The sequence below is a fragment of the Astyanax mexicanus genome, chromosome 5 (assembly GCF_023375975.1).
Source record: "Astyanax mexicanus isolate ESR-SI-001 chromosome 5, AstMex3_surface, whole genome shotgun sequence".
NCBI lineage: Eukaryota > Metazoa > Chordata > Actinopteri > Characiformes > Acestrorhamphidae > Astyanax > Astyanax mexicanus.
In genome coordinates this window covers 31,918,684-31,946,053 of record NC_064412.1, presented here as the reverse complement: position 1 = coordinate 31,946,053, position 27,370 = coordinate 31,918,684, and the positions used below count along the sequence as shown (strand labels likewise).

The 27,370-nt window shown below is 37.7% G+C and overlaps 1 protein-coding gene across 1 annotated transcript; it reads left to right on the top strand.

Annotated features, from left to right (window-relative positions):
• The first annotated feature begins 360 nt into the window (after positions 1–360).
• On the top strand, positions 361–25,874 carry ldlrb (low density lipoprotein receptor b). Its single transcript, XM_007231303.4, has 18 exons — positions 361–638; positions 10,587–10,712; positions 11,681–11,803; positions 11,916–12,287; positions 12,433–12,555; positions 14,979–15,101; positions 15,304–15,423; positions 15,914–16,042; positions 16,833–17,004; positions 17,144–17,371; positions 18,172–18,290; positions 18,709–18,848; positions 19,153–19,294; positions 20,167–20,319; positions 20,554–20,724; positions 21,607–21,681; positions 21,985–22,148; positions 22,838–25,874. Exons 1-18 carry the CDS (start codon positions 578–580, stop codon positions 22,877–22,879), a joined length of 2,583 nt encoding a protein of 860 aa, XP_007231365.3. The 5' UTR covers positions 361–577; the 3' UTR covers positions 22,880–25,874.
• The last annotated feature ends 1,496 nt before the right edge of the window (positions 25,875–27,370 follow it).

Genomic DNA, 27,370 nt, shown 5'->3' with positions numbered 1-27,370 from the left:
GATTATCCATCTTGCTTTTGATTATATTCTGTTTACTTTATATCTATATAAAAATATTATTAATTAATTATATTTATTATATAAATATAAAGTAAACAGTGTAGTAAAACTTAATTAATTCCATGTGTGTATATTTGCTTCTCCTAAATACACACGCACACACGCATAATTATTGTTCTTATGATCCATTCAAACATACGCGCGCGCGCGCGTGTGTGTGTGTGTGTACACTGGTCCTCAGATAAGCAGCTCATCAGCTGTGGTGTGTGGCGTGTAGCGTAGCTCCGCCCCCGTATGATGATGTACAGCATTTCAAATATCACACCACTCGAAGCCCCGCCCCCACCCCCATGGACCACACTGAAACCGGTCAGATTTGCCACTGGACAGTTTCATGAGACTCGGGTTCAGCATCAAGACACTTCACGTCTCTCACACACCACACAAACCAGGACACATACACACACTCGCCGGTGTTTATTTCCCCTCATTATAGACACTTCCAGACCTGCTCACTGAGGGTCTGAGCATCCTGCCTGACAGCCTCCATTCAGAGCTGCGCGCGAGTCTACAAGAGATGCTGCAACGCTGGATTTTCAGCTGTGCGCTTCTGGGGCTCGCCTGCTTGACTTTATCACGTAAGTAGACTTCACAAACCTTAAATTTTCACTTAATTCTCATTTAAGGTTAACTAGTTAACGCTAGCATCTCTGAGATGAGAAGTATGGGGCTGAATCCCAATCCCAGTCTGACTTTGTGTTCCCTGTCTAGCTACCCTAGATACAGTAGTTAGATAAGTAGCTAGTGAAGTTACTTTGGCTTTAGCTTTTGGAGCTAAACAGTGAATTAGCTTGCTAAGCAATGTTTCTGTTACAACGCAATTTACGTTTAGCTTATATGAATAAATGTTTGTCATTTAGCTAGTTCACTGTCTTGGGTGTACATTTCACTGCTTCGTGATGATGGTCACTAGTGCACTAGCTGTTTGAAGGGAATAGGGAGCAACACGATAATTGAGACGTGTATATAACTTTACCATGCTTTTAAAGACCGGGGAACATGTTAGTTGCCTAACTAACTGTATGTTTTAATTTGTGATAAAAAAGAGGGCTATTTGCTGTAATTAATAGTAATTATTGTTAATATGACATGTATTATATATATATGGCTAATTGGGTTAGTTATATTATTTAGTTTAGTTTAGCATTAGTTAGATTATGTAGGTTAAAAAACTACTATAAACGCAAGCCAAATATAGTATAGCCATGTGTCCAGTGTAGGGTGGTGTCCTAATATGACACCAGGAGGAGGTAAACTGAAGCTATACGATGAGAAGCAGGAGGAGAGGGAGGAGGGGAAAAGGGAGCATCCCAGTCGGGATTGTCATTCTAGATTTTTCCATCATTTGCATTTCACCTCATCAGTTCAGCAGTCCAGCAATCAATGAATGTTTAAAAATGCTAGTAAAAAGGTCTCTAGCTAATATTTAAATGTAATCCTTTATATGTAGTATGTTGTGCGTCTTTTACCGTAACATGTAAATCCCCCCACTGTGGGGATTTTTTTTGTTTTACTCTGGAATGAATGGGATGTGCGATCGCCGCCCCAATTGGCCAACCTGGCATACAGGCGGGGCTTCAGCCAATAGGAGACCGAGCCGGTTTGTTGTGTGTTGTGGATGCGGCGTTTCTCGTTAGTGGGCGTGGCAGAAAAAGCCGGTTGAGCTGTGTTGGGTGCGGCCAGAAACCCATAATGAGCCTGAATTACACGATTTAACATAAATCTCTTTATTTGGATGATATATATAAGTAACATTTTTAAAAGACCATTTATGCCACTGATTTAATGATAATTTACTGCAACACAATGCATAATCATGCAATAAACTTTTAATTCAGCTCCGAAAAAAAATGAGACCACTTCAGTTTCTCTGATTTTGCTATTTATAGGTTTATATTTGAGTAAAAATACAGTGTTGTTTTATTTCTTTAACTACAGACAACATTTCTCCCAAATTCCAATTAAAAATATTGTCATTTAGAGCATTTATTTGCAGAAAATGAGAAATGGCTAAAATAAGAAAATAGATGCAGAGCTTTCAGACCTCAAATAATGCAGAGAAAACAATATTTCATATTCATAATGTTGTAAGAATTCAGAAACTAATATTTGGTGGAATAAACCTGTTTTTTAATCACGGTTTTCATGCATCTTGGCATGTTCTCCTCCACCAGTTTTACACACTGCTTTTGAATAACTTTATGCCACTCCTGGGGCAAAAATTCAAGCAGTTCAGCTTGGTTTGATGTCTTGTGATCATCCATCTTCCTCATTTACATTAATGGCCTGTCCTTGATATAAAAACATAATGGACGATATCAAGGTTACCAAAACGATTGAGGTCATGGCTATCTATTGTGCAATAAGCCAATAACATAATTTTTTTTAAAGGCCTAGACTAAATAATGAATTGTTGACCTGACCTATGCACACACACACACATCGAGCACTTTACTAGAAATACTGTTAATACTCATTCGTTAAATACCTATTAAGCTACCTAATAAGTCTCTAGAGTTTATTTAGAATTATGCAATGAATTGATAAATAAATGATAAATAAAGAATTTGAGTTGGCGAAATTGTGGTAAGGAGAAGCATCGCAGAATGCCCTGAGGTGGATGGGCTTCAACAGCAGAAGGCCACATCAGGTTCCACTTCTCTCAGCCAAGAACGAAAAGCTGTAACAGCAGTGGGCACATCTTTACCCAAACTGGAAAAACATCACAAACGTCTAGTCTGATGAATCTCCATTTCTGCTGAGTCTGACAGATGGTAGAGTCAGAATTTGACTTGCCTCGTGTCAACAGTCCAGGATGGTGTGTGTGTGTGTGTGTGTGGGGGGGGGGGGGGTAGTGTAATGGTCTGGGGAATTATTTTCTGGCACACCCTGAGCCTGTTAATACCAACCAATCACTGCTTGAATGCCACAGACTGTTTGAGTATTGTTGCTGACCATGTGCATCCCTTAATGACCACAATTTACCCAACTTCAAAGCAGATGTCAACTCAAACTGGTTTCATGAACATGACAATGGGCTCAGTGTTCTTCACTGGCCTTTCTAGTCATGTGATCGGAATTCAGTAGAGCACCTTTGAAATGCGGTAAAACAGGACTTTTACAGCTTGAAGGTGGTCCTGAAAGATCTGCAGGCATTTTGTGATGCAATCATGCTAACATGAACTGCAGTTCAAAAGAATGCATGAACACAACGTTAGTGGAATTCCAGGACAGGTAGAACTGAGGATATTTAGACTAGAGTAGTGTGTTCCAAATGAAGCGCTCTGTATGCATACACACACACTGGTTCTTTTTACTATATAATCATGGCTTTTTTCCCTCAGGAAGCAGAAGTGAAATTACAGTACAGTCTTGTACTTCTGTTGTTAACGGCTGTTCTAACCACTGACTGGGTCGTCCCTCACTGTACTGCCCAAAAAAATGCAAGGTCATTCCTGATAATGGCATTACAACATTTATTTCCCCCTCACACACACACACCCACACACATACACACACACACACACACACACACACACACCAAACCTTTTTTTACTGCCACATCATGTGAGGAATTATGTTAGAATCAGGGTGACAAACCAGTAGGAGTAAATGAATATCTACATTCTAATCAGTTTCATTGACCTTAAACACTTATTTACACAAAGGCTCATATATTCATGCCAAGCAGCCCCACACAGCCTAGGTCTTGTTGTAATAGTGGCTAGATATTTTAGGTGGAGCTGGAGCTAGGGCTGGGTAAAAGCTCAACTTTCACGCGTATGACAGTGTGGTAATAAATTAACTCTGAAAACAGACGCAGACCAGGCCGTGGACTTTACACTGACGTGCTGTAAGTAAACACAGCACTCGCGTAAACCCATAAAAGGCCCTCTGGAAGGCTGAGCCGGGTTTGTAATGGAAGATTGGACAGTGGATTGTGGGGGAATGTCTCTTGAGGCGTGGACTAAGAAAAGGTCCCAGCACAGAATTTGCATAAACGCATTTATGGGAAATAAGTGAATGTAGTTTTTCTGTGAATTACAGATAGGAAAAAAAATCATTATCACTAAATCATCTTGCTTTACAGTGCTTTGTAGTCAAGGTGTAACAGAAATATATATTATACTTTTTTTTTAAATGACAAAATGAAAAAAACACTTCGGGACCTATCTTATATCCTGCCCAGGGCTAGTCATGAAGCTCATTCCTATTTTACACACCGTCAGCAGTCTTAGTCCATGCCTTTTGCGTGTTTCAAGCTAAATTAAATTCTAAACTGAAGATTTACTGTAGTTCGATTTTGAAAAATCCAGTGCTCTTACACTGATTACGATATGGTAAATAAATCATATTCTGTAAGTCATTTATTAAATTCGAACTGCCAATATTGATGTATGATAATATATTACTGGGTCCTAGAAAAGACAATTGTCATTGCTCTTTCTGAATAGGTAGGATAACCTTCCCTTAAGCTTCCCTCATCAGTGAGTGCACTGACAGCTAATGTGTGCACCTGTAAGCTGATGTAATAAAACAAGCCATTAGTGATCTCCTCCAAGAGTGGAATATTAAAGAAAAATATGTCAATTATAAGATTATTGTGATATAAGTTAAATAGAATTCTGCATCTAAAGACATTTTTATGAATGTTTAAAAATGTGACAAATTGTCAACATTTTCACTCAGTCACTGAGTAAGGTACTGTTTAATTAAAACTACTGAAGTATTATTCATTTTACGTTTGCAATCATTGTTATTTTATTTTTTTTATTTGTACCTTTTTTTATTAGTAAGTCAGTATAGTTCAGGTAGAAACATCTTAATATCAGTCAGGCACTATTTATCACACTGTTACAGTGTAGCGAGTTGTGAAGTTGTTAAAGAGTGCTTTATGTCACCTAAGCTAAAACAAGCCACAGATATGTCATGTGTTACAGGATGTGGTGGGCCTCAATCCTTTCACCTCATATGGTACTTTCTATTCTTACATAAGAGGCCTATATATATATATATATATATATATATATATATATACAGTACATGACTATGACTATTTACATTGTAGATTCTCATTGAAGGCATTAAAACTATGAATGAACACATGTGGAGTTTTGTGTACTTAACAAAAAAAGGTGAAATAGCTAAAAAAAAAGGTGGTCACCTGAAATGGTTTTCCAACATTCTTGAAGGAGTTCCCAGAGGTGTATAGCACTTGTTGGCCCCTTTGCCTTCACTCTGTGGTCCAGCTCATCCCAAACCATCTGGATTGGGTCCAGGTCGGTGACTGTGGAGGCCAGGTCATTTTTTTGTTAAGTACAAAAACTGCATGTGTTCATTCATAGTTTTGATGCCTTTAGTGAGAATTTACAATGTAAATAGTCATGAAAATAAAGAAAACGCATTAAATGAAGGTGTGTTCAAACATTTGGCCTGTACTGTATATATGTTTCAATGTGTGTGTATGTGTGTGTATGTAAGTGTACGAGTGTCTATAATGGGATAAGTTAAGTGTCACTTGAGTCCACTGAATTCCAGAGCAGCTACAGTATATGCCACTGTCCGTTGCTTTTTAGTTCACTATGAATAGAAAGCGGTTGAAGCATTCAAAAACTGTTGACCCAAATACTATCAGCAGCCTGTCTTCATAAAAAAGACCTACATTTTTGCTACATATGTTTTCATGGCCACATGTTGGTTGGTTTGTGGATTTTGTGTGTCGTTTTTTCACTGATAGATAGAAAGTGAAATTTTATTTAATATTTCAGTACATGATCTGATTTGGTCTGGTAATTATTTCCTGAAATTGACATGACACCACACAAACCTACTGGCAGGAATAACTGCAGGTAAGGTTGTCATAGCTGCAGTTTTCGTTATTGTAATCTAAGCTCTTAAAGGAGTGTTAGGTTTTAAACAGTCATAAGAAACTGCTTAATCTTAGTTACTTCAGGAAACTCATGTGATGCTTGAGAGGTGAACTGTGAAAAAGTATATTGTATACAGGTCTATTTTCTTTAAAATCCCAAAGGCGATTGTTGAGAGGCGATTACTGAGAGACATAAAGGCAAAATATGAAGATTGAGGCATTCTTAATAAGCATACACACTAATACTAATACTAACAGAAATGACTAAAATATGTTTTCATATCATCACTGTCCAATGAAAATCAAGCATCTTCATTTTTGTCGATTTTTAGTTTACTGTCCATAATTTCTTGATGAGTGAAACTATAGAAATGTATAAAAATAGAAAATGACATTGATTTCCATTGTTAAGAAGGTTTTTATATCTCTCCTGTAAAGTTGCTGTTTTGGAGATACCTGTTTTTCATTGGAAAGTGACGATATGTACTGTTATTACACACATGTGTATACTATATATACTGGCTAGAATAGCACTAAATGATTGAAGCCAATTGTGCATTGGGACTTTACTTTTGGAAAGCTATAGAATCACAGGCAATCAAACCAGCACTCTACTATTTAACACAAACCTAAAATGTAGCATATTTAGTGCATGTAAACTGCAAACAGACACTTCCAAGTAAATATAGTTAATAGCCAAATGTTTGGCAATATTATTACATACAATACAATGATATCCCTTGTGAAAAGTAAGTATATTAAGAGCATTAAAAGTAAGTTCAATTAGGTAAAGAATACTAAAAGTGCATTTTCAATTTATTACACATTAAATATACTTTCTCTGTATTTCCATAAAATTTATTTTTAGGCAATATGCTTTAAATAATACATTGTGTTGATAAAGAAAATATATGTAGTGGCATTAAATACTGCTTAAAGTGCACTTCAGCGTATGTTTTTTTCCCCAGTAGCATTAAAGTGTACAAAATATGTTCATCAATACACATTAAAAGTAGTATATTTGCAATATACTTCAAGTGTATTTTTAAAATGTTTTTCAAAAAAACATACTTAAATCTACTTCAGTTTGCTGAAGTTGTACCAAAAAAAGCATTCATAAGCACAATTTAATATTTGTATGGTGTTTAAATATAGCTTAATTACAACTGAAATATTCTTAAGTTGCCATATATATATATATATATATGTGGGAGTGTGTGTGTATGTGTATATATTTATATATATATATATATATATATATATATATATATATATATATATATATATATATATATATATATCTTTTTTTTTTTTTTTTAGTATCTCAAGTAGAACATATGGTTGATCCCATGTGCTCTTATGCAAAAAAAAAAAAAAGGGCAGATTTATGTCTCATTCTGGGGCCCAGCCAAATGAGCTCTCTGTCTGTGTTTCATGGAATCCGGCCCGGTCACTACATTCCTTCCAGTTTCCTTCCAGTGTCTGAGGGTCAGGTTTAAGCTGGGGGTAGGCTGGGGCTGAAGTGTGACCTAGTTTCAGCACCTGTGGTGTAAATAAGGAACGAATGTATGGGGAACCTAACAAGGGGTGTAGTGGAATGGAGGCTCAGAAGTCAGACCCCTGTATACTTAAACTGTATGCCTTATCTTACTGAGTGTTATAGTTTTATAGATATACAGTATTTTAAATTGTATTCCAGTATGTCTCCCTTACCGCTGTAACAATATTATTAGCAATGAAACACTGAAACACATTGATTACAAACTTTTATTGCCTTTATTATGAAAGTGCTTACTGTTGCCCTCTCATAGTTTATTCACTTTACCACACACTTTTATGACAGTCAGGATGGTGAAATAAAAAGTCTGCTGGTGTTTTCCGTCTTTAGCTAAGTGAGGAAATGATAAAAATCCATGGAACAGATTCATACTGGTTTACATCAATTCCAGCATATCTCTTGGTCCTTCTGTGGGAAACAGAGAAAAGAGGGACGAGCTTCTAAGAATTTACCAGTAATTCTGAGTTATCCTGAACAGCTGGTATAGTTTAAAGAGGAATATATACACAATCAGACACACATGCATACACACACAGACACACACACACACACACACACACACACACAATGTACTAGACTACACTGGGCAGACTGCCCAGAATCTCCCTAGCTCTCTCTCTCTCTCTCTCTCTCTCTCTCTCTTTTTCTAGTATACAGTAAGTAACCCTCGTTTTATCATCCCTCCCTGATTTTTTCAGTGCAGCAGTGTCTCATTGCAACACAGATCAGTTCAGATCAGCCAAAGGCCCTGCAGTGCGTCACCGATCGCACCAGCAGTGTCTGCAGCCAAGAATTACAGGTTTTTGTGAAAACTGGTTTCTAAAGCATCCATTCGGTTCAGTTCAAGTTCACCCAGCCCTCTCATTTGTTTCTATTACCGTCTCTCCCCGCCTCCCAGTGCGTCTCTGTAGTATCCCAATTATGCGAAACGTCCTGCGAGACCAATGAGCAACCGGTGGTGTGATTACTAAACTCCTCCTCTCGCCATTGTCTTAAAGAGACAGCAAGATGTCATCAGTCAGAGTGGTCGGATCAAGGCTCAGGCTGGGCTGAAGGACAGAAAGGGCGGAATGTGGTTGTGACAACCTTTCTTGTGTCTGACATTAGCTGTCAACAGCAGACGACAGCCACCATGAAACCAAACACACAGCAGAGTATTAGTGCCTGTCCGTCTCCCACTCACACACACACTGTCTGTGTATTCTGTCTCTATGGCTTTCGGTGTTTCTTTTTCTACGTTATTACTGTGTGTGTATATATGTACAAAGTCATCTTAATTAGCTGCAGCTGATTCGGATTTTAGCCATTTTAAGTGGATTTTCTTTTACTTTTTTCTGGGAAAAGACAGACAGGCAACTCATGCTTTACAGAAACACGCTAAACTTCAGCAGAACACCCAGAGACTACTTAATAAACAATTGTGGATTGTGCCTGTACGATTTATACATGTAATCAACAGGCTACTGAGAAGAAATATTACGTTTGTAATGCTGCCATTGTGCCAATTCCCATGATATTGGAAAAATAATAGAAATGCTCCAGTTGCTACAATAATACTAGGGATGCCCTAATGTGGGAATTCTGGGCTGATGCAATATTCAATATTAACAAATCGATGTATAAATCTGCTGACGCCGATGTTGAGGCCAATATATCTAGCTCCGTCTGGTCTTTTACCAGCATACAATTAATACATCAGCAAATATAGGTTTGAATTGTTGGCCAAAGGGGCTCCGAATGGTCCATCGGGAGATTGCTGGTTCGAATCCTCTTCATGTAGCTTGCTTTCAGCTACTGGAGCCCTGAGAGAGCACAATTGGCCTTGCTTTCTTTGGGTGGGTAGATGGCACTCTCGCACTACATCACTCCTAGGGTAATGACACTCAGCCCAAGGCATCTGTTAGCTGATGTTTCCAAACCGAGTTGCTGCGCTTTCCTCCGAGTGCGGTGTGATGCTACTCGGTTCTATTGAGTTCTAATGAGTGGGTTGAGTAATTGGCTGTGTAAATTGGGGAGAAAGTGGGAAAAAAATTGAAAAAACTTGTTAAAAAAAGAATTGTTGGCCAAATCGTCTGAATTCGACTTTTCTAAAGAAAAAAGCTATTATCGACCGGAACCGATATAATTCCGACATCACGGTACATCCTTAAATAATACCACTTGAAGTTAAGAAGACTTTTCCCTTTTCCTGTACAGCTGACATTTGAAGATACACTGTTTTGACAGTGATGATTTGTATGCATGTGTCCCTTTGCTCTGGCGCTCTATTAATACAGTAATTCACATGTAAATTTTTTTTACCTGTTTCTTAAGATTCTACTCTTGCAACTGTTTTATATATTTTACCTTAATATTTCTTGTTAAGTACCCCACCTTAATCACAATACAAAATATAACATCTGAAAAGCTGTTATAGGGTGTGTTTGTGTGTGTAAGTGAATGATTGTCAACGTCATTGATTGTGCAGCATGTGATAAGATCTTGTGCTAGTGCTTTTACACTAATTATAACTTGTGTTAAACATTAACTTCTCTTGGTTGTACATTATCAACCTCCTACTGCTTCTACTTTTTACAATCTGTATTTGACCTTCAGGGTGTAGATACCACACTTACAGCACCAAAAATCACACGTCTTTATCAGCTTTTGTTATTTTAAGTCATGTGTTCGCATTTCACCTTTGAAGTAGATTGGGTCAAGCTGTGTTATGAAAATAACTATATTTGGGAGGAGAAACATGCCTGAAGCCCTGCTTTTTAATATAACATACTATGAAATATACCTACCCTATTCACGTATTCATGCCAGAGCTGTCAAAACAGCCAAAATGTTCACTGAACTCTCTTCCCTCTCTTCAGTTTCCTCCCAATTATCACGAGCTAATGTCATGTTCCAAACAGGCAAATTTCAGCTTAGCCAAGAGTTCATTGTCTGAAGTTTAATTTAGAACTTCAGCAGCTAAACTTAATTTAATGAGCTTAATATGTCTCAAACCATGTCAAGGTTTTCAGTAATGTCTAACAGTCTCACACCTGTGGCATTAATGTTGTGGCACTTGCTGTAATTGTCACCCTCTCCTCTTCTCTTATTCCGGTTCAGGTGCAGCAGCTACCTGCAGCGAGCGGCAGTTCCAGTGCTCAAATGGGAAATGCATTACGACACGCTGGGTGTGTGACGACATGGACGACTGTGGGGATGGATCTGATGAGCTGCTCATCACATGCAGTGAGTTTAATTAACATTTTTTAATTCATTCATTTTTAACAGCAGTACACATTGTCCAATACCTTTTTATTGTTGCTAATTTAATAATTAGTTAATTAACTGCAGCAAAAAAGAAAAAAGCTAATTATGTAAAACTAAAAAAAATAAATAAATTGTATTTAGTTTTTACCTATTTTATTTATTTATTTTTTTCTAATTTATTTATTTTTATTCATTGATATTTAGAAAAGGTATTCATTCCCTAGTCTCTGAGTTTCCCCCGCCCGTCATGCTGGCCAGATACACAACATACACGAGAATACCAAACACACAGTTAATTAATAAAAGACTTACAGAGGTGGTCAGAAACAGGCAAAAGGAGAAGTCTAATAACTAAATAAAGGGTCAGCAACGATAAACAAACAGTACAGGGGCAAGGCAAGAGAGAAGTAAAAAAAAAATACAAAAACGGGTCGGTAACAAAGGAGCAAACAACAAAGAAAATGCTAGGTTAAAGAGCTAGAAACTAGATTCAATACTGGGGAAGGAGCTACTGAAAACAAGTGGTATATATACTAGTAGGACCAGGTGTGAGTAATTTAGAAGCTTGGCGAGCCAGAACTCCAAAGTGTCATGTGATCAGCAATGTCCGTGAGGTCTAGTGTAGGTGCATGCTGGGCTTTGGAGTCTTTAGTGTTTGTACTAGAGTTTATGACATGCAGACTGACATTGTCAGGACTGACACCGCCCCCCTATTCTGTAGCTCTATTTTATACCAAAAATAAATAAATAGTTGTTTAAATAAATAGCAAGTGAAACAATGTACAATACAAAAATAAATAAAGTCAGAGTAAATTAACAGCGACATCAGAACATTTTCTATTTATTGTCTAAACAGACATATAATTAAAATGGCTGATAAATATTTTTAATCTTTGTATTTAATTATTTAATAATTGAATAAATCTCCTGTTTACTGTAATGTTCAGGCAAGAAGATATGTCAGCCGTCAGAGTTCAGCTGTGGTGACAGGCTGAACCAATGCGTGCCCTCCCGGTGGCTCTGTGACGGAAAGGCAGACTGTGAGAACGGACGGGATGAGGAAGACTGTGGTATGGTGTTGTTGAAATAATATGAATGATTTAATTTATTATTTCAGGTACAGAATCCGTTTAATATAATAATGCCCAACCATCCATTATCTCTCTCTCTCTCTCTCTTTAGTTCTGAAAAACTGCACGGAAGACGAGTTCCGATGTGCCAACGGTCAGTGTATCTCTGCCTCGTTTGTGTGTGATGATGAGTCGGACTGCTCGGATGGCAGCGATGAGGCCTCCTGTGCACCGCCCACCTGCACCGCTGGCTCCTTCCAGTGCAACAACTCTGTGTGCGTGCCCCAGCTGTGGGCGTGTGACGGGGACGCCGACTGTGCAGATGGTTCGGACGAGTGGCCCCAGAACTGTGGACAGCAAAAGGCCCCACCCACACCCTGCCATGAGCAGGAGTTCCACTGCAACAGCGGGGAGTGTATCCATGGCATGTGGCGCTGTGACGGGGGCTTCGACTGCATGGACCACTCAGACGAGGCCAACTGCAGTGAGTTCATTGTGTTTCTTGCTTTAAGATTTTTAAATGTTTTATATTAATTTATTTTTATAGGGTTGGAGTTATCCCACTGAGCTTTAGGTCTGATTCAATTAAAAAATATTTGTTAAAAAAAATATTGTGTTTTTCTTTGCAGGTGCGCCCACCTGTCGGCCAGATGAGTTTCAGTGTGCTGACGGCGGCTGTATTCCAGGCATCCGGCAGTGTGACGGCGAGTTTCACTGCAGGGACATGAGCGATGAGAATGACTGTGCCACTGGTGAGTGTGCTCGTACACACACACACATATGCACACACACAGCTCTCACATTCCTCTCACTCACATGTTCCTCATGCTGTTCTTAAAAAACACATAGTTTACATTGTTATAGTATCAGCTACAGCTAAAATCGGTCAGATACCACTTGTTTTTTACCAGTGGTTTTAAAATCTCTGTTCCTGATTCAGTGTCTCTTCTATGTAGATGTTCTCTTAGCTTTAATATAAGCTGTTATTTCTCAGGTTCTTTACTTGAGATGAGCTTCTAAACATATGCTATTATTAAAAAAATAGTAATTTTGTTCCTCTTCTAGTTTTAACAAACACTTTCTGCTTCTACTGGCAGTTGTTTTAAATGTTTTCAACTTTTACATTATTTTCCAGACAGTAGAATATCTAATTTTCAATTGTTCTGAGATTTTTTAAATTCATACTTTTCCTCTCATTACGATAGCAAAGACACACTGACATGCCCTAAATCAAACTGCATAGTGTGCAATTGACGGCTCTTCTACAGATCGCTAAAATAGGATGCTAAACGTCTAACAAGGTTTAAAGATTACACACTCCTTCAAAATACCCTCTAACCAAGACATTTCTCCAGTTTTATTTGTTTAGTTTTATTACCTACATCTGTTAATGCTGTTATTATTATGAAGATGAAATGATCATATGTTTTAAATATGTCTTTTTTTTAGATGTGTTCATATTTTAATTTAGCGTATATTAATTTTTATAGCTATACACTGTGTTCCAAATTATTATGCAAAAAGTGTTTAGGAGTGATAAAGTAAGATTTTATTTGTTTGTCAGTTAAACTCATTGATGGTGATGTGTGTCAGGGCTCTTTATATCACTGAAAGCAATTGCAGACACCTGTGCTAATAAGTTTGGCAGGCGTGTCCAATTAAAAGCAAGACTACTTAAGAAGGCTGTCCCACATTATTAAGCAGCCTACATTTTAAGCCAAAATGGAAAAGAAAAAGGATGTGTCGGCTGCTGAGAAGCAACAAATTGTGGAGTGTTTTTGTCAAGGCATGACTACAATCAACATTGCCAAGACACTTCATCATGATCATCGCACAATCCAGAAGTATGTAGCTGACTCAGAGCACACACGTGTACGTGCTGATAAGGAAAAATTGAGGACTCTTTCCAACAGGCAATTACAACAGGTTAAAAGAGCAGCTGCAAAAATGCCTTGTCATAGCAGCAGACAGGTTTTTGAAGCTGCTGGTGCCTCCAACATCCCCCGAACAACAAGATGCAGGGTCCTTCAGAGGTTTGCAGCTGTGCATAAGCCATCCTGTCGACCTCCTCTATCCACTGCACACAAGCAGAAACAGCTCCAGTGGGCCAAACAATACATGAAGACTGACTTCAAAACTGTTTTGTTCACCGTTGAGTGCCGTGCAACAATCGATGATCCTGATGGATGGAGTGGTGGATGGCTGGTTGATGGACACCCCATGCAAACAAAGCTACGGAGGAGGTGGAGTAATGTTTTGGGCTGGAATCATGGGGAGAGAGATTGTCGGGCCCTTTAGGATCCCTGAAGGGGTAAAGATGACCTCCATAATGTTTGTGGAGTTTCTCAAACAGCACTTCCTGTCATGGTTCAAGAAGAAGAACCGTGCATTCCACAGCAAGATCATTTTCATGCATGATAATGCACCGTCTCATGCTGCAAAGAACACATCTGCATCTCTGGCTGCTATGGGCATAAAAGGGGACAAACTTATGGTGTGGCCCCCATGCTCCCCTGACCACAACCCCATTGAGAACCTCTGGAGCATCATCAAAAGGAGTGTCTAGGATGGCGTGAGGCAGTTCACATGTAAGCAACAGCTCTGGGAGGGTATTCTGTCCTCATGCAAGACAATTGAAGCAGATACCATCCAAAACCTGACAAATTCAATGAACTAGAGAGTTCAGAAGATCCTTTCGAACAAGGGGTCCTATGTGCAAATGTAACATCACCTAGAATAAAGTTTTGACTGGAAAACTGTTTGATTTCAGTTTGTAATAACTTGCTAATGCTTATAATTTCACAAATGACCATTTTTTTGTTCTTCATAAAAATGAAAAGGTTGAAAACTCTGCTGTGCATAATAATTTGGAACATGCATTTTGAGTGCATTTTGAGTGTATTATTTTTTTTTATTATACTGTTATCATTGGCAGTTTGTTCAAAAATCTTTCAATTGTACTATAATAGTTGATGACTGGAAAATTACAATAACTGCAATTCATATAGGTAATTTTGGAAAATCTGAGAAAATATTATTTGCATAATAATTTGGAACACAGTGTAGTATCTAGAGTAACACTTTGCATTGTCGTCAGTGTATTAATCTGAACATATTCATTACCTGACAGTACATTTTTTGATGTTAATAGTTTACCCCTTATGTCTCCATGCAGTGAGTAAGTGCGAGGGTCCCAACACGTTTCACTGTCGCAGTGGAGAGTGCATCAGCTTGGACAAGGTGTGCAACAAGCAGCGCGACTGCAGGGACTGGTCTGATGAGCCCCTCAAAGAGTGCAGTGAGTAATCATCACCATTATAATTTTTTATACATTTTTTTCCATCCATATAAACCAACACTTGGGGCCAGAGTGTCTGGCCAATAGAAAAAAATTAGTGTGTGAGGAGAGCAGGAGGAGATGTCGGAAAAATGATGCAAGCGAAGGAGAAATGAAGCAATGAATGACTCAACCACATTCTTTCCTCCTGTCTTCTCTGCAGACACCAACGAGTGCCTAGTAAATAACGGAGGCTGCTCTCACACCTGTAACGACCTGAAGATCGGCTATGAGTGTCTCTGCCCTGCAGGATACAGGCTGGTGGACAACAAACGCTGTGAAGGTGATGACCACCTTATGCTTGTTAAAAATATGGAGACATTTTGTTTAGAACTTGCTTATAACTGAGGAACAACTCAGCCAGTGTGCATTGCTTTTCATGCAGCTATTAAATCTTAGGGTGCAATTCTTACAGTGTGAAAAAAGCCACAGAGCATATTGTAGGGATAGTGGTAGGATTGCTCTAAACATATGTATATGTGTATATTTTACTCATATGTTGCTTGAGTAACTCTGCTGAGGTACATTCGTGATTAGAATAGCATGTCTGACTCAAATAGCACTACTAAAATGAATTCAGGTTTAAAATTGCACACCATATCTCTGGTTTGTCCTTGAGTGCACAGCTGTAGTCCAGACAATCCACACATTGGCACTTACCATGTTTTAGCTCACATTTGTTACAGTTGCAATGGATCTGGAAAAAAATGGATGACTGAGATTCTTACTCTCTATCTTTTCTTTTTTCCTCTACTTCTGTGTCTCTTTCCCAGACATTGATGAGTGTGCAGACCCTGACACGTGCTCTCAGGTGTGTGTGAATCTGGAGGGCAGCTTCAAGTGTGAGTGCGAAGAGGGCTATGAGATGGACCTCATGACCAAAGAGTGCAAGGCTGTGGCAGGTATGTTGGAAGCTTTAACTAAGCTACAGTAAATGTTTTATAGAGCACTTTTACAGTAAACTGCTTTAACATGGAAACATACCTGGTTTTATGCAAACGATATAAGTTATTTAAACACATGGACAATGATTACATTATTGAAATGTAAACATTACTAAAAACAAGGGGTGGCCCTAATAAAATGGCCCTAAAATAATATTACAATATTATATGGTATTTTTATGATAAAGATACACCTGGCAATATGACAAAACACTGAATAAAAAAAATTGCAACAAAAGGAAAATAAAATTTTAATATTGCATACAAAATGATATGGCACACCCCTAAATGAGAATGTCATGATACTAATATATCCAAATATCTCCATATATTCAGGATTAAAGTCAATTAAAAGATACTGGAAATATATAATCTGTCTCTAATAGATACATAATAGGAAATTGGAACAGCGTGAATTTTTCTTTTGCTAAAAACAGAAAAAAATTACCCTGATGTCCTAATTAGGGGTGGGTAATAGAGTATAATATCATTCACCATACAGTGACCTCACACAGTCCTAAATTTGGTAGATGGTTTGGAGATAATGTACATGTCCTTATTGCGACCTTCTGAAGGAACACAATGTCCATCCATAAAGAGAACAAACACATGAAGGGCGATTGCTGATCATTTCCTACGAATAATTTATAGAATTATTGTGTTAAAAGTGTGAAATTAGGAAATTAAGGATGTAGGTGTGTTCTTTGACAGGTTCTTCTCAACTAAATGTGTTCTCCTTTTTTCTCAGGTAATGTTCCATATCTGTACTTCACCAATCGTCATGAGGTGAGGAAGATGACGCTGGATAAGAGTGAGTACACGTGTCTGATCCCCCGACTGAAGAACGTGGTGGCACTTGACATGGACAAGTCTGGTCAGAGGATTTTCTGGTCCGATCTCTTCCACAAAAAGATTTACAGGTGAGTGATTTTCCTGCTGTTTAGATCTATTTTTCGAGATTTATTTAATTAATCTTATTTTAAATCTTTGATGCTCAGATTAAACATTATATTACAGTTTAACTAAACACTCTGTCCTCATACCCATTTCTTTTACCAGCACTCCTGTGGACCAGGCTGCTGACTCCTCCCATCACACCACAGTGATTGACGGCCATATCTCCGCCCCTGAGGGATTGGCTGTTGACTGGATCCATGGCAACATCTACTGGACTGACAGCATCTTTGGACTCATCTCCGTGGCAACCACAGACGGATCGAAGCGCAAAACTCTTATCAGAGATGAGCTGAAAAAGCCGCGGGCCATTGTTGTAGATCCAGAGCGCAAGTGAGTTACTGCTCTTACACAGTCAATGTAAAGTCTGATAAACCCTTAAAAATGGAGAAAAGAGTCTCATTTAAACAGCATCACTACAAACACTCCATAGAGCAACATACCACATTAAATAAAATATTAATAGTATATGCATTATGACATTTTCACAGTCAGACTTTTACAGTTCAAGGTGTTATAACAATAATTAAGGGAAGGGATGAAAATATGTGCTAAGAATAAATGAAAAGAAACAGCTAGCAACAGCCAATAGCATTACCACTCACCTAAAAAAATCTGGAAAACCTGGAAATGTTGAACCTGGAGGCTGTTTTTCCAGTCATGGAAATGCCTAGAAAATGAGTCAATGTCTGAAACAAATCCATAAAATGTTAGTAAGATCATGAAAGCAAATTTAGAAGCTGCTTTCTAGTAAACTTTCTAGTAAAACACCTAAAAATAGAAAATTGCTATTATGTTGTAAAGCTGAGCTGTTATGGCAATTAGATATAATTTGAAACAGATTTAAAATAAACAAAAAAATTATGTAATATATTGTGATAGTAGTTCTAAGTGCTGAAATGCATCCACAGTCCTTGAACAATCCTGAGAAAGTTGGGTCCCTGAATATGACTTACATATTTTACATCATACATTCTATCCACTTGCCTTTATTCACAGATTAAACAGAACAATACTACCAGTATTCTATCATATTAGCAAACTGAATCTGTTTCTTAATCTAAGTTTAAGTAAATAGTGTCTCTGTGAATCAGTTCAGTTAATAAACTGTTATATTGTTGTATTGTCTTCAGCTTCATGTACTGGACAGACTGGGGACATCCTGCCAGGATTGAGAAGAGTGGTTTGAATGGCGCCGACCGCACAGCTCTGGTGACTGACAATATTGTCTGGCCCAACGGCATCACACTGGGTGAGTAAGGCATTTACATTTACCTGATTAGGGTTGTAGTTTTGGGTACTATATTAATTAAATAATTAAAGGCCTCGAGATTTTCTTCTGGTGACCAACAAACAAAACCAACAAAATTACATTGTCACATTGTCACCAGTGATGGGGAATATATAGCTAAGTAGCAGCCTAATGGGTGGGATAATTGGCCTAGCTTAATTGGAAGAAAAAAATGCAAAAAAAAAAAAAAAATAGTTTTATGAAACTAAAAGTGTTTTTTGTTGTTGTTTTTTTTTGGCCTTGCTTAAAGACGCATTAGAGGCATCTTTATTATTAAGATTGTAGGATGTCTGAAACCGCAGGAAGCTTAACTCATTATGTAAGTTCCTAAGTTCCTAAAGTGTCTAATGCTGTGTTAATGTGCTGTATGTCTTTGCAGACATGGTGAACCAGCGTCTCTACTGGGTGGACTCCAAGCTGCACACACTCTCCAGCATCGGGGTCAACGGCGGTCTGCGTCACACACTCATCATAGACGAGGGAACCCTGGCCCACCCTCTCTCACTGACAGTGTTTGAGGTGTGTATATCTGTGTGTCTGTGTGTGTGTGTGTACTTCTGTTGAACTAATGGGTTTACAGGTTCTTAATTACATAATTCACAGAATAAACTAACTAAATATCAGATCCTGAAGGATTAACACTTTACAGTTTATTAAACTCATTCTGTTCTGGTTGTGTTTCAGAGGCATGAGTAAAGTCAGTCTTTATAAGAGCTAATTCTGCTCAATAGTCCCTTTTGGGTTAAGTAAATCAGTTTAAGCCCCTCTTGGCTGAGTGGCAAAAGATTTACACACTTTCTGTTTTGTTTATTACGTTCTATAGGAGAAGGTTTTCTGGACGGACGTCTCCAGCAACAGCATCATGAGCGCGAACCGTCTGACGGGAAAAGACATTGTGAAGGTGGCGGAGAACCTGGTGTCTCCTGAGGACATTGTGCTGTACCACGACCTCAAACAGCCCAATGGTGAGGAAGTGTAGCCAGACACTGCATAACTTTGTTCACTTTAATGTAGTTTAGTATATATTTTTAAAAGTCTTATACCATAATTATTAAAAAGTATGTTTCATTCCAAGGATTTATTTTTGTGTATAAAACAAAACCTGTGAACATGAAACAAAAAAAAGCAAAAATGAAATGCAGGAATTTGTCCTTTAAAATGGGATTTTTAGATTAAAATGAGTAGGGGTCTTATTTCTATAGTACTAAAAAACTGAAAAAAAAACCTTTACCCATAAATATTATTATAACTAATTTGATATTTTAATATTAACCTCCTGAGACCTGAACTTTTGCTTGTTCTGCATTTTATTCTCTCCTATCTATTTGAGATTACATGGGGACAGTAGTTTATTTAAACATTAAAAAAATATCATTGCTATTTGGGATCAGAAGGACCCAATTAGTCCAAAAACAAAAAAATAGCTTTATACAGTAAATAAACTAGGTTTAAACATAAAATTCAATGAGAATTTTTACCTGGTCTATGTTTCTTTTTGGACTGGCTGTAAAAACTTTTAACCGGGATTCCTATCATCTTTTTTTTTTTTTTATCAATTGAGCATAATGTTGTCATGTGACCACTAGATTGTATGGGCAGGGTCAACGTTCTAAAACATTTTATATATTTATGTATTAAAAGTATCATAGTGCTGAGAGCAGAATCTGCAGGATCTCAAGAGGTTAAAATAATATCTTGATCTTGATATTTGTATTATAGTATATTGTAAAGTAGATATCTTTAATTGAAAAATAAAATCGTGTTTCTACTTCTATGATGTACTATATTTTTTAATATAACAGTTACATCTCCCCCTAACTGTTGTTCTGCCATGCAGGTACAAACTGGTGTGAGGAGGGTAAGCAGGTGAATGGAGGCTGTGAGTATCTGTGTCTTCCAGCTCCACGCATTAACCCGCACTCACCCAAGTACACCTGCGCCTGCCCCGATCACATGGTCCTGGGCCCAGATATGAGGAAATGTGTGGAAGGTAGGTGTTAATCATTCTTAGCAGTCTCTCAAGTGTCTGGTCTGCACAGTGTGCAGTTAGCTTGCTAAGGAGATTACATTCAGTTCTGGTAGGATAGCTTTTAGCCTAGCACCTGACTAGCACATGTCCTATTCCTGGATAAATACAGCTTTCCATTATATGAGAAACTGTAAAGAATTGTTTGTTAATGACTGAAATGGCTGTAAATGTCAAACACTCTTATCTTCCCCCTAGTTGATCAGAAAGCAAAAGGAGCAGCAACTACAGCTGTGATTCCACCCCGAGTCCCAAACAGCAGAACTACACCTAAACCACCTGCTAGACCTGACCCCACCCAGCAAAAACCTGTTACCAAAGGAGCTGCTGCTGGAAGAAAGAACCTTCCAGATGAAATAAACAGAGAAGGTACTGACTACTTTATGTCTATTAAATCTAGAAATTGCTAGAAAACTCCACACACTTATATATATATCAAGCACATTGCACTGTAACAATGTAGAGTTAAACTATATTATTTGCAAAAAACTGAATTTTAGAATAATATTGGCTTTATCTTACACCCTGCACACCCTTCCTTACACACCCTCAAAAGTTTATTTTGACACCTTTGGCCTGCATCGTTTAAATAACGACAGAGCTGGTGATAATACATCTATGTTGATGGGCACGGTAGTCAGACTCAACACACAGCAGTGTGCAAACCCAACTTTTACATCAACAATAAACAGAATATACAATAAAAGTCAGCCAAAGTCAGAGCAAACCTGATTCTTAAAAGGTAGTGGCAAGTGACACGCTGATTGGTTTATTGCATGTTACGCCCAAAAAAGACCCATGATTAATTATTGAGTATTAGTACATACGAGGAATACTTTTCTCGTTGTTACGATAGCAAAGACACATTGACACGCCCTAAATCAAGCTGCAAGTTGCACGTTTGAAGGCTTGCCTATAGATTGCTAATGTATAACTGTATTGTTATTGTGATGCAAAACCTTGTATCAACAAATTGGACACTTTATAGGAGAAGAAAAAACTTTTTTAACTTTAAATGGAAGTCAGTTAAAAAGATTTTATTAAAGGCATTTTGGAGCATTTCTATTGGTGCATTCATTATGCAATTTTGACACAATGCAATGTAACTGATGCATGTTATTACAAAAAACTCAAAATGTAAACATTTTTGAATATAATATTATAAAGGTATAAAGTATATTTATTAGTTTGCATTTAATAATGTGTATAATAAATGATGTATGTTAATATTATGATAATATCTTTCTCTAGGTTCAAATGATGGCTATGTTGCAGTCCCCAGCCAGTCCCAGAACCATGTTGCTCTCTACGTGATACTGCCAATAGGTGTGTATGCCTTTCTATTACATACCGTTAGGCCTAAAATGGCTTATTGTACAATGAATGGACATGACCTTAATAATGTTTGATAATGGTAATGTCATCTATTGTGTTTGTTAGTATGTTTGTTCACATATAAAACATTGCAGTAGGTGAAGAAAAAAGTATACCTTTTCCGATCTATGATTAATTAAAATGTTATCTTTCAAAGAGTATAATTGCATTGTTATGCTCTTATATTATATATCTTATCTTATATAGTTACTGTATGCGCTCTTATTTATGTATACCACTTCCTGTCTCCTTCAGCTGCCATGTGCCTAACTGTGTTTGGCGCCGTGTTGCTGTGGCGGCACTGGAGACTAAAGAACACCAACACCATTCATTTTGAGAATCCTGTCTATCAGAAAACAACAGAGGACAAGGTGCACATCTGCAGGAGCAACAGCCAAGACGGATACATTTACCCCTCGGTAAGGCCCCCATGCTCACCCCCTACTGGCTCATATATTAACTCACATATACTGTTGAAATATAGTAGAAAAGTAGATGCCTTTCAGTTAACAGCTGTGCTGAACTTTTTGAAGTTATTACTTGAATTTCATGCCTGTTAATGTGCTTGAAAGCATCAGTTGTGTTGTGAAGAGCTAGAGTTACAGGTATACAATGGCAAGAACTACTCAACTCAGTAATTAAGAAATGAATCTAAAATCAGTCAAACCGAAACATTTCAAGAACTTTGAAAGTATTTTCAAGTGCAGTCGCAAAGATCATCAAAAGCTTTAGGATGAAACTGGCACTCATTAGGACTGTCCCAGGAAAGGAAGACCAAGAATTACCATAGTTACCAGCCTCAGAAATCTAAATGCTTCACAGAGTATTTTTGGTTTATTAACACTTTTAATTTTACTACATGATTCCTTATGACTTCTTTATGAATATTAATTTGATAACAATGTATGTAAAAAAAAGAAAGAAAGAAAAGCACTGAATAAGAAGGTGTATGCAAACTTGTACTGAATGGTACTGGACAAGAAATAAAAACAAAAAAATATTGGACACAACATATATTCACATAGTACCATAATGTCAATGTGGCCGTTGTTTTTATATTATTACATAATTAATCTTATCTTATTTCTATTCTCGTTTGTTCTCTCAGCATCAGATGCTAAGTCTGGATGACGAGGAGGACATGGCGTGACGTTTCTCTCAATGATTCTCAAACAAACCTGTGGAAAGTCAAATACAAGTAACAAGAGAGAAGTCATAGTCCTGAAGTTCATAGTCCTGTCCATCTGGCTTTATATTTCCTCTGCACATAAACCTTAAACGGGAAGTGAAGGACGAATCCAGAACACAAAGCGTTTTTTTTTTTCAGACACTGAAGAATGTCACCACCATGATGCCACCACTCTCACGTTGCTTTTTACTATGTTTCATTATTCGGACCAAACTCCTGTGGAGACATTCCGTCCATTAGCTTTCTGAAAGAACGACAGAGGCCATTAAGCCCCACCCTAATATGAAGGATTCAACATGCATTCAACAGCTTAATGGATCTGGAGGCTCTCGAGAACTCGATAAGAGCATGGCTGTTAATCCACCACCCCATGCACTGCTGTACATTAATGGACGGATGCTGGAGTGCGTGGGCGGCGCAAAGGGCATGCAACTCACTGCATACTTCCTCTTGGGTGGGTTCACAGTAAATGTGTATGATACTTTATGAATGTGTCCAATGCCTTCTCACAAAAGTGTTACCCACCTTTTACATGTTATTGGAATATAAGTAATATTTTCTTTTTTTTTTTTATCTTATGTGAAGGTTTAACACTCGTTGCTTTGCACTACATATTGTACAAAATCCTGTATAATATCCACTTTTAAGATCCACTTTTCTTAGTTCACAACCGTCCTTTCTGAGTCCCAGTCTAGACTGCAGTAAATTACTTTGCAAAGTGAGATTACTCTGAACAATATAATTTTTAATATAATGATACTCTTTAATTCTGAAATAAATCCAAGGTTTAGTTAGTTAGTAGTTCAGTAATAGTGCAGTAGTGTAAAGTATAACAGTACTTAGAAACAGTTAGCTAGTAGCAGTTTCCATTGATCATTAACCACAATAGCTAGCATGTTTGTTCAAGCTTTTCCTATAACTTAAAGGAGAAGTCTGGTGTGAAATGGACTTGTGTTGTAGTGAAACGTATACGATAACGAGTGTGACTTTTTGTCAGATAGTCCAGTCAGAATTCTAAACTGAACTATCAAGCAACTTTCAGCTTGTTAATGGGGTAAAATTGGGCAACTGTATGCCCCTATCACTAGCATTGTAAGCTTGGTGGAAGTGTCGAATGAAAGCACTGTATTCTGGAAGGCTGGGGCTATTTGACAAAAGCTTGTACCCAATATCATGTTTCACTACAACCCAAGTCCATTTCACACCAGATTTCTTCTTTAAACTGAAATTAGTATCCAGCTGTCTTTAGATCGTCACAGCACCAAAACAGGAATGGCAGGGCTAGCTTAGACTAGCTAACAGTTAGCAAACTTTCCAAAGGGACCTTATTCAGCAGAACTATTCAGGGAAAGAGAAACTCTGGCAGGTACAGATTTGATACGTATGCTGGTTTATTGCACTTGAAACGCACAGACCGTTACCTCTGTTGAAGAATGAAGGAGAAACCATAGCTTTATGATGTTTACTACAACTACGACCTGTTCTTTTCATACCACTGTGCTTCATTCTGACGTCTACATGCCTACACAATTCCATCTGTGGCTAAGCTTTAGATTAGATTTGTCCCGCCCCCTAAAATACTTCTCACTGCAGAACCTAAAGCCTGGTGGGTGGAGTCTGACCACAATTAACTCCTCCCACTTTGAAAATCCTTGCATATCTCTTGCTTAATAAGGATAATAGCACGTGTCGTGTCTTCTATCATTATCATTAGAAAAAACGCTAATGATTTTTTTTTGTTAAATATACACTCTTTGAGTTATAAATGAAAAATTATAAAATTACTCTTAGTTATACATTTAAAATGCTTAAAATGATTAAAATTAATATATATATATATTTAATTAATATATATATATATATATATAAGTATATTTCAATGTCACCTCACAAAATCAATGCTTTCTCTAAACCTTTTTTTATTTTAGGACAATCATGTTTAGTGTTTTAATAATGTATTTTTTTTTGCTACCTAAATAAGGAAACATGTTGTTTCATTGGTTCAAGCCAATAAAACACAAAACAGAAGGAGTTGGATCAGATCTACCTTCACCTTCTTTGTCTTATTTTCAAGTTTTGGACAAAAACATGCCTTATGATATGAGATATGGAAAGATAAGATGTTGCCTTAAGTGCTGTTATATATTGAGCGTCTCCTCAGGTTTCGGAAACAGGCGTTGTTCACCGTGTGACTGTAAGTTCTCCACCTTTCTTTCGATGAAGAACCTTGTTTTCTGAGAAAGAAGTTTAAAGAGATGAAGTTCAGGAGAAGCAGTTTAAGATTCAGTTAAAGAATGAATGAATGAAGAATTCCGAACTTGATCTGAATGCAGGAAGTCTTAAATGTAAAAACGAAGTGTGTACATAGTGCCTCTGTAAATATCCTCCTCTGTTGCTCAGTGCTTTTTTGTATTAAGTTTGTACATTTTAAACCTCAGACTTTTGTAAATGAAAAAATGTGCTTTATTTATTGCGTATCTATATAAACTTGCTGTTTTGTTTTCTGTTCTTTTTGCTTTGTGTGGAACACAAGGTCAGTCTTGTGCAGATAAAATAGATTTGCACTGTTCAGACGAGAGATGAGCCATGTTAACCTCATTATGTTGTATGAATGACATCCAAGGGCACTACCATAGGAGAAGATTCACATGGATAAATCACAATGTGAAAAGCTGGGAAACGTGAACTGTAACATTTGTGCCTTTCTGTACTGTTAATGTTGAAGCGGCATTGAAGTTGGGAGATTTTTGTTTGTTTGTTTGTTTGTTTGTTTGTTTTTTTCAAGTACAATATGTTTACTACAGGTATAATATGTCCGTTGGATTGAGTGCACACAGAGCTTATCTTATAGACCACTGGGTTTGATATTATATTTCCGATGAAGGAAACAAAACAAAATAATTGCTGACTTGTGTTTGTTCATTATTTTGGGCAATTAAATATGTTTTAAAATACATATTGTGTGTTTTGGTGTTTATTTGAAGAGATACAGTATGTTTTTAGTAGTGATATACACTGTCTGGTGAAAAAAAAGTTCTCAAGTTCTCAGAATTCTTGTATTTAGTTGGACCAACCTTAGCATTGATTATGGAACCGATTCGCTGTGGCAAAATCTCCACAAGCTTCTGCAATATCATAACATTTATTTCTGTTTGGAGTTGATTAATTGATTTTTTCCTAAGATCTTGTATTGATGATAAGAGATTTGGAGCAGTGCACTAGTCTTCTTTTGCTAGTATTGCCCCACACCCTTGACTGGGCAGAGAAGAAGAAAAGAGGGGGAGTGAACTCAGAGTATTGGGGTGGAGTTCGGGGCAGCTTCGCTGTAAAGCGTGAAGCCAAAGCCCCCCCCTCACACGAAGAGAAACATGAGGAAAAAGAATGAAATTAAAGAAGGAGGAAGATGGGGAGTAGGTGGGTGCGAGGTTGTTCAACGAGCAGGTTGAGAGGAAGTGGTTTAAATAGGGAAGGAAGTGGGAGGAGAGAGGGCGTGGATCAACTCCCAAAACTAAGCTATAATACACAGCTCCACTTAGCACATCCCAAAGATTCTCAATGGGGTTCAAGGTTTGGATTGAGGTCTGTGTTGACGAATCCATGTGTGAAAATTGATGCTCGTGCTCCCTGAACCTGAACCACTCTTTCAAAATCTAAGCCCCATGAATCCTGGCATTGTCAGGATTTTGATGGAATAACCTGGTGGTTCAGTGTATTTAGGAGGTCAGCTGACCTCATTCTTTGAGCACATGCTCTTGCTGAACCTAGACCTGAAAAACTGCAGCATCAACCCCAGTGCTATGCACTGACCCCACAGGCTTGTACGGCAGGCACTAGGTATAATGGGTGCATCACTTCAGCTGCCTCTTTTCTTCTTACCCTGATGCTCCATCTCTCTGGAACAGGGTAAATCTGAACTCATCAGACCACATGACCTTCTTCAATTGCTCCAGAGTCCAATCAACTTTTCTCCCAAATTCCAAATAAAAATATTGTCATTAAGAGCTTTTAATTGCAATAAATAAGAAATAGTCAAATAAAAAAAAAAGATGCTGAGCTTTCAGACCTCAAATAATGAGTTCTAGAAGCAGATGGATCTGATGCAACTTCACTGCACAACAAGGTGCCTGGTAATAAAATCACTGATCAAAAAATGGTAAAAACCAGCAGCACTTGTTGACTGGAGAATCTGATTTATTAGCAATACAAGAATAACCAACGCGTTTCGGCACTCAGGCCTTAAAAAGGGTTAACCCTGATGAAGGCCTGAGTGCCGAAACGCGTTGGTTATTCTTGTATTGCTAATAAATCAGACCTCAAATAATGCAAAGAAAACAACATGTTCATAAAGTTTTAAGTGTTAAAAAATAAATATTTGGTATTTTATGCACCTTGGCATGTTCTACTCCACCAGTCTTACACACTGCTATTGGATAACATTAGGCCTTTATTCCT

Excerpts from the sequence above, each read along its gene's own strand:
- ldlrb (XM_007231303.4), top strand. The coding sequence starts at position 578 with ATGCTGCAACGCTGGATTTTCAGCTGTGCGCTTCTGGGGCTCGCCTGC. Across the intron at positions 12,556-14,978 it reads TGAGAATGACTGTGCCACTG|TGAGTAAGTGCGAGGGTCCC; the intron begins GTGAGTGTGCTC and ends GTCTCCATGCAG. Across the intron at positions 16,043-16,832 it reads AGAGTGCAAGGCTGTGGCAG|GTAATGTTCCATATCTGTAC; the intron begins GTATGTTGGAAG and ends CTTTTTTCTCAG.